The 6,920-nt window shown below is 40.0% G+C and overlaps 1 protein-coding gene across 1 annotated transcript; it reads right to left on the reverse strand.

The window, feature by feature from the left end:
- Window positions 1-400: 400 nt before the first annotated feature.
- LOC149813824 (axial regulator YABBY 5-like) lies at window positions 401-3,165 on the reverse strand. Its single transcript, XM_089991710.1, has 7 exons — window positions 2,983-3,165; window positions 2,676-2,831; window positions 2,428-2,557; window positions 2,203-2,251; window positions 932-1,007; window positions 778-852; window positions 401-652 (listed from the first exon to the last, which is right to left on the reverse strand). Exons 1-7 carry the CDS (start codon window positions 3,076-3,078, stop codon window positions 584-586), a joined length of 651 nt encoding a protein of 216 aa, XP_089847836.1. The 5' UTR covers window positions 3,079-3,165; the 3' UTR covers window positions 401-583.
- Between the last annotated feature and the right edge of the window lie 3,755 nt (window positions 3,166-6,920).

Consider the following 6,920-nt stretch of genomic DNA (forward strand, 5'->3'; position numbering starts at 1 on the left):
CAATCTACTGTGCTTCCTTTTTTCTTTTTTATTTAGTTTCTTTTTCTGTCAAAGTTTATATTAGACAGTACACAGCAACGGCTTCTTGGGCATTAATTTGTCTGGGACCAATTGCTTCTTCATTGAGATGTATAATATTCTTGTGAAAGCATGCAAAATGCCGTGATGAAATATGATATGGGTGATAAAAAATAAAAGAGCAAGAAGCACTTTCATCCATAAATTCGCAACACACCTGATCCCAAACCCATATTTAACCCTATCATCATGTGTGCCTAGTGTGCTAGGTAAAGCATGATAGGGCTTAAGCCTGTACAGCCCCCTCAGCTTCAGATAGATGGTGCCCCTACAACCTATTGTGTAGTGAGTGAGGTCAACCGTTTCAAATATAAAAAAGGTAACACAAAACCACAAGCTCATTTATTACTGAAAAGGAGAAGGGCGATATCTTAAAAGGAAGAAAGAAGTTTGACTTCCGATCGATCAACTCGGCAAAGCTGACCTGATACACGTAAATTAACACTAGAAACTCAAAATGGTCGATGCTGCATGTCCTCGAGATTAAACAAAACAGAGAGAGAGATTAGTAGGGAGTCACTCCCATACTGGCGCTGCCGAAGAATCCATCTGAGATTATCAGGTCATCTCGTTCCTGCAATCATAAAGATTCGAATCACGTTCCTTTAGCCAACTCCATGAGTACTCCACGTAAAATGAGCTAAAAAAGAAAACAAAATCACAAAGATATGCAAAAGATGAATGCTATGAATCCATTACTTGCTGGCGTAGGTTGCTCTTTTTCGTGTTCTGACCAGCCATGAGCCCAAAGTAGATATGTGGGAAGTGTGCCCACTGAAATCCATAAAGAAACTCTCAGAGAGAGAGAGAGAGAGAGAGAGAGAGAGAGAGAGAGAGAGAGAGAGAGAGAGACATTCTTGGCAGCTGCGCTGAAAGCTTCCCTGTGGGTGATATCGGGGTTTCCCGCTTTGATTCGTTGGATCTCGTCTCTGAAATTGAAAAAGTTTAGTCTTACAAAAAATCCAATAACAAATGAGTATGCAACTATATCAGAAAATGAGGTGAAGAAGGGGGAGAAAGGGAAAAAAAGAGGGTAAAAAACAGTGGCAGAGCAAGCTTTTCGTTGGGTGGGCAGACTTCGGGTCTCGGAGACAATGCTATGGTCTTGAAGGACAATTCATTTATTTGGACTAGTGGCGGAGCCAGAATTTTTTTGCCCACCCATTGTGAAGAAATTTTGGTTGTGCATGATAGATCTAACATGCTCTTCTAGAAGCGGCCTCCCTGGCCGGAGAAGGCGATGGCCATAAAGTTGATGGTACCATTTGGTTTCATCATTCTCAGGGCCTTCATGGCATCGGCCTGCCCATGGCCAGGCTACAACACACTTTCAATCCCTCTTTTCCTCTATTTAGTGAAGCAAGCATAGTGTTTTGCATGGCGCCCATAACCACATTTAGGTTCCAGCCATCCATATTGCCATTCCTGCCATTAGGACCTCACCGATACAAGTTGTTTTTATCAAATTGGACCCTGTGTATGTAATCTACATCATCCATTTAGTGAAGATCGACATTTGAATTAACAAAATCCGATCAAAAATCAATAACCATTAATAAAAACATGATTTTTTTGTTAAAAGAACACTATCAAAATAAATTGAAAATCATGTGTTTTTTTGTTAAAGAACACTATCAAAAGATTGATTTCTATTAAATCAACCGTGTTGAACCCATCGATAGGGCCAGATTGATCAAAACAACTTAATACCAATGAGATCCCAGAGGGAGTTATGACCATAGAGGATGATATAGGGATGAGTGGAGTCGGGTTCCCCATAAACGTAGGTTACACGGTTTCACAAAGAACAAATGACAAAAGAAAAAGCTGGGGAAAACACACACAGATCTTCGTTGAATATTCACAAGAGAGAACACCAACTCCCATGAACTAATAACCCGTCTCTTCTGCAGTTTTTACACAATTCAATAAGGTGAAAAAAATTAAGGGAAAAAATTAGCACTACCATCGTCAGAAGAAAACACACATGGACGCATATTCTTTCTTTAACATTGTCAGGAGATTTTTTTTTTTAGGTTTCTAATTCTGGGGTGGCTACGCCTGGCTCCGCCAGTAGTAAAAGAAAAAGAAGAGAAGGGGTTGATAGCATGCATTGTGACTCACTTGATGAACCTGTTGTACGCTGATGGCACTCTCTGCCTTTTCTCGGGTGCTACACAACATAACGCAATAAATTACAGATCCATAATTCTTTAAAAAAAAATTCTAGCTATCATAATAAAACTCGTATTGCTATTATTCATCAATTATTACCAAATCATGCCACGTCTCTTTCCACGTTCAGACCTCCCTCACACACACACACAGAGACAGAGAGAGAGAGCTTACGCTTATTGACAGTCGTGGTTCTGGCGGTGGTGGTGGTGTGATTGGCCGCACAGCTCACGGGCGAAGCACCAGAATCCTTTATGATAGAAGGATTGAGAAACATAGCAGCTGCGGCCACTTGGTTTTCATCCTAGAAATCACAGATATTATCTTTAGAACTGAACCAAGAACAAGGGGATCACGAGAGAGAGAGAGAGAGAGAGAGAGAGAGAGAGAGAGAGAGAGAGAGAGAGATGGTCATGACGGACAGTGGGCAGATTGTCAGATGGAGGGAAGAAATGATGGTTTTGCGGTGGCGGCGGCAGTGGCTGGAGAAGAGCTCTCATGTTAACCGAGAGGAGGTTGGTGCAGTGGCCGCACCTCACAGTAACCATCTTGAACAGGCTGCTGCAGGGAACGCTCACCTGCCAAAACCAATCACACCAACAATCTTTTTCAGGTCTTAATTTGGTTAAACACTAAGCAGGCAAAAAAAAGGTCACACAATCAACTTCATATAAAGTAAAAGGATATACGAAAAGCCAAAGCCTTCCCCTCCCTCCCTCATTCTCTTACCGCGAGGACGGTATTACAGAAGTTGCAATGGACATAACACAGCTGCTCCGGTTGAAGGTGGTCTAGGTCTAGCCCGAAGATGGAGGAGGACGACATCCCCACTTTTTTGATGGATTTGATTGATTAACTGATCAATCTAGGTATCTTTGATATAACAGAAAGATGTGGGAGTGAGAGAGAAGGGGAGGGGATGTGAGGAGTGAGGAGAGAATGAATGTTTGTTGGGGGGTTCTAAATTTTCATTTAAATTTAGTGGGGAAGAAGGTGTGTGGCAGGTGAAATCAGAAAGCTTTTGTTGGTATCCCAATGAGAGAGAGAGAGTAAAGAAAAAAGGTGATTGCAGGGGCGGCAGAGGTGGGGGAGAGGAGCGAGAAAGGGACGTTTGCATGGGGGTGTTTAGGGCGCCCTCATTCAGCCGTTGCTGTCGCAGTAATGAGGGGTTGGCAACTTTTTTGTTTTCCAAATCTCCCGCTTCTAACTCCCGGGCAATAAGGAAAAAATACTGACCCCGCTGCCTTAGGGGAATGCAAAAGTTTTTGTTTCTTACTTTTACCGATTTGACCCATCACTCCTTTCCCCCTCTTCCCTTCTTCCTCTCAATTCTCCCTCTACCTTATCACCAAACAACAGACAAATACATGTCCTCACCTCCTTCCATGCACAAGATACCTCTACTGCTACTACTACAACTACCATTACCACTACCACTCCCACTGTGTCTTCTAGTACCACAAGCCTTTGTCTTTTTTTCCTTTAACTTCCTTTTGCTATACAACCTTACCCTCTCCAAGGTTAGAAATCGTGTTTGGGTCAAGAAGAGCTCATTCGAACTGTGAAATAAGCTCGGCAAGATGATCATGGACCGAAGCAGGTTATATGTCCCCCCCCCCCCCTGAACAGGGCAGTTAGCTACATCTCATGTTCGGGGGGCCCAAAGAGCACCACGTATGTAAGCATGTGCGTCTCGTATCCCCATGTTTGTCAGCATTAATTAGCGTTGGAGTTTGATGCGATTGCAAAGACTTAAGTACCCTCTCCTCCATTGGTGCAAAAAAAATGACGATTCTAGAAAATGAGTGGTTGTAAAGACTTAAGTGCCCCGAAGATGATTATTTAAGACCCATTCTCTGCACTGTAAGATTATCCGAGAAAGAAATCTCCCCTGTAAGAGGCCATGAACATCAACCCTCTCTCTCTCTCCCTTCTCTTTCTGCTTTTGTACACATCCAGCAGAAGATCCTACATTGCTCCATCAAGCACCGACTGACCTGCACATTGACTGTTGTTGAGCCTGATTCAGAGTTTTTACCCTTACAGGAGGAGGGTTTGGGGGCTCATCCCAGCGTGGGTAGCATCATTCAACTAAATGAGTTGTAGATCCTGATTCAGAGTTTTTACCCTTACAGGAGAGGGGTCTGGGGGCTCCTCCCAGTGTGGGTAGCATCGTTCAACTTGAAGAGTTGTGGAGTCTGATTCAGAGTTTTTACCCTTACAGAAAGGGGGGTCTGAGGGCTCCTCCCAGTGTGTGTAGCATCATTCAACTTGAAGAGTTGTGGAGTCTGATTCAGAGTTTTTACCCTTACAGAAGGGGGTTTGAGGGCTCCTCCCAGCGTGGGTAGCATCATTCAACTTGATGAGTTGTGAAGCTTGATTTAGAGTTTTTACCCTTATAGGAGGAGGGTTTGGGGGCTCCTCCCAGCGTGGATAGCATCGTTCAACTTGATTTGTTGTTGAGCCTGATTCAGAGTTTTTGCCCTTACAGGAGGGGGGTTTGGGGGCTCCTCCCAGCGTGAGTAGCATAGTTTTTGCCCTTACAGAAGGGGGTATGGGGGCTCTTCCCAGCATGGGTAGCGATTTATAGTGTTAATCGCTATAGCCGTCACGCGTTAATCGCTATTTGAATCAAGACCAACTTGTCGGGGGCGTATCTCTCTAACCGGAGATCGAATTTCAAATCCGTAAAAAGCGGTGTCTTTCTTATTAAGTCTAGTTTATTTCTGGCAATTTTCAGTAATTTTTATGATCATTTCATACCTATTTTTGGTCCAAAACCAAGACCCTGTCACACTCTATATCATTTGAGTTACTCATGTTTTTAGTTCATTTTGCAAGTCATATCTCCCCAACGAAAGATCAATTTTCAAATCTGTAAAAAAGATTTTTTTGATTTATTCGTCTAGTTTATATCTGAAATTTTTTATAACTTTATATATTTATTTGATATTTCAAATATATAAAAAATCAGAACTATTTTGTTTAATCATGGTTAAATAAGATTAATCTGTAACCAGTCCTGAATTTTAACAAATTTAAAAGATCAAATATGTATAAACAATTACAAAAAATTTCAGATATAAACTAGACACATAAAAAAAGAAAACCCTTTTTACAGATTTAAAAAATGATATTTCATTGGGGAGATATGACTCTCGCAAAATGAACTAAAAATATATGCAACTTAAATAATGTAGAATAATAGGGGTCTGGTTTTTAATCAAAATGGAAAAACAAAGGACCATAAAAATTGCTGAAAATTGACAGTAATAAACTAGACTCAATAAGAAAGACACCATTTTCTACGGATTTGAAATTCGATCTTCAGTTAGGGAGATACGCTCCCGACAAGTTGGTCTTGATTCAAATAGCAATTTATGCGTGATGGCTATAACGATTTAGCTTAAAATGAATTCATGGACTCACAGCTCAGCAAGGAAGCACTTCCTTTTTACAAAATATCAAAATCATTTCTGAAATTAGAGTTATAATCAAAACATTAGAGCATTAATTTCAGAAACAGAAAATTTGGATTTTAACAGACAAGTTTCAGTAAACTGGATGTTGCAGAGGCTAAAAAGATCCGATTTCTCTCAAATTTGAAAGAGAAGTTGCTTAACTCAATAAAAAAACCAACCCAATTTACAGAATTGAAAAATCAATTTTGGTTTGAAAATGGCAACTTCAAGAATTCACTGTTTCCAAACAGGAAATGAACCTGTTACAGAATTTAAAATTTTGTAACCAGTCTCGGTTTTTAACAGGTTTGAAATATCAAATAAGAATAGAAAGTTATGAAATTTTTTAGATATAAACTAGACACATAGAGGAAGAAAACCTTTTTTACGGATTTAGAAAATGATCTTTCGGTAGGGAGATATGACTCTTACAAAATGAACTAAAAACGGTGTCATTCAAATAAGGCAAACTGATAGAGGTCTGGTTTTTTATCCAAATAGGGTATCAAATGACCAAATAAATCGCTGAAAATTTACAGGAATAAACTAGACTTCATAACAAAGACACCATTTTTTACGGATTTGAAATCAAATCTCTGGTTAGGGAGATATGTCCCTGACAAGTTGGTCTTAATTTGGGTAGCGATATACAACAATTTGTATCGCAAATCGGTGTAGTGTTTAGCGAAAAATACTACAAATCGCTATAGTGAGGTCCAACAACACTATAAATCGCTGTGGGTCTCGTTAGAGACCCAAAAACATTATAAATCGTAGTTAAAAGACCAGACCACACTATAAATCATTGTAGGGGTCGTTGGAGACCCGAAAATACTACAAATCATAGTTAAAATACCGGACAACACTATAAATCGTTGTAGGGGTCGTTGGAGACCCAAAAAATACTACAAATCGTAGTTAAAAGACCATACAACACTATAAATTATTGTAGGGATCATTGGAGACCCGAAAATACTACAAATCGTTGTTAAAAGACCAGACAACACTATAAATCATTATAGGGGTCGTTGGAGACCCGAAAACACTACAAATCGTAGTAGGGACATATTAGAAACCCAAAAAAATTATAACAATGATTTTCTGAAGAATATTGTCAATCAAATAACGATTTGTTGAAGGAAGGCTACAACAATCATGATATGGGGGCCAAAATCAGAACATTTATAAAATCTGGATACAAGGTTT

This window comes from Nuphar pumila, chromosome 16, assembly GCF_984573655.1.
Source record: "Nuphar pumila chromosome 16, dmNupPumi1.hap1.1, whole genome shotgun sequence".
NCBI lineage: Eukaryota > Viridiplantae > Streptophyta > Magnoliopsida > Nymphaeales > Nymphaeaceae > Nuphar > Nuphar pumila.

Bases quoted from the DNA above. Each gene is read 5' to 3' on its own strand.
- LOC149813824 (XM_089991710.1), bottom strand. From the start codon at position 3,078: ATGTCGTCCTCCTCCATCTTCGGGCTAGACCTAGACCACCTTCAACCG. The intron at 2,832-2,982 runs GTAAGAGAATGA...TGGTTTTGGCAG, and splicing joins TCTGTAATACCGTCCTCGCG to GTGAGCGTTCCCTGCAGCAG. The intron at 1,008-2,202 runs GTGAGTCACAAT...TTTCAATTTCAG, and splicing joins GCGTACAACAGGTTCATCAA to AGACGAGATCCAACGAATCA.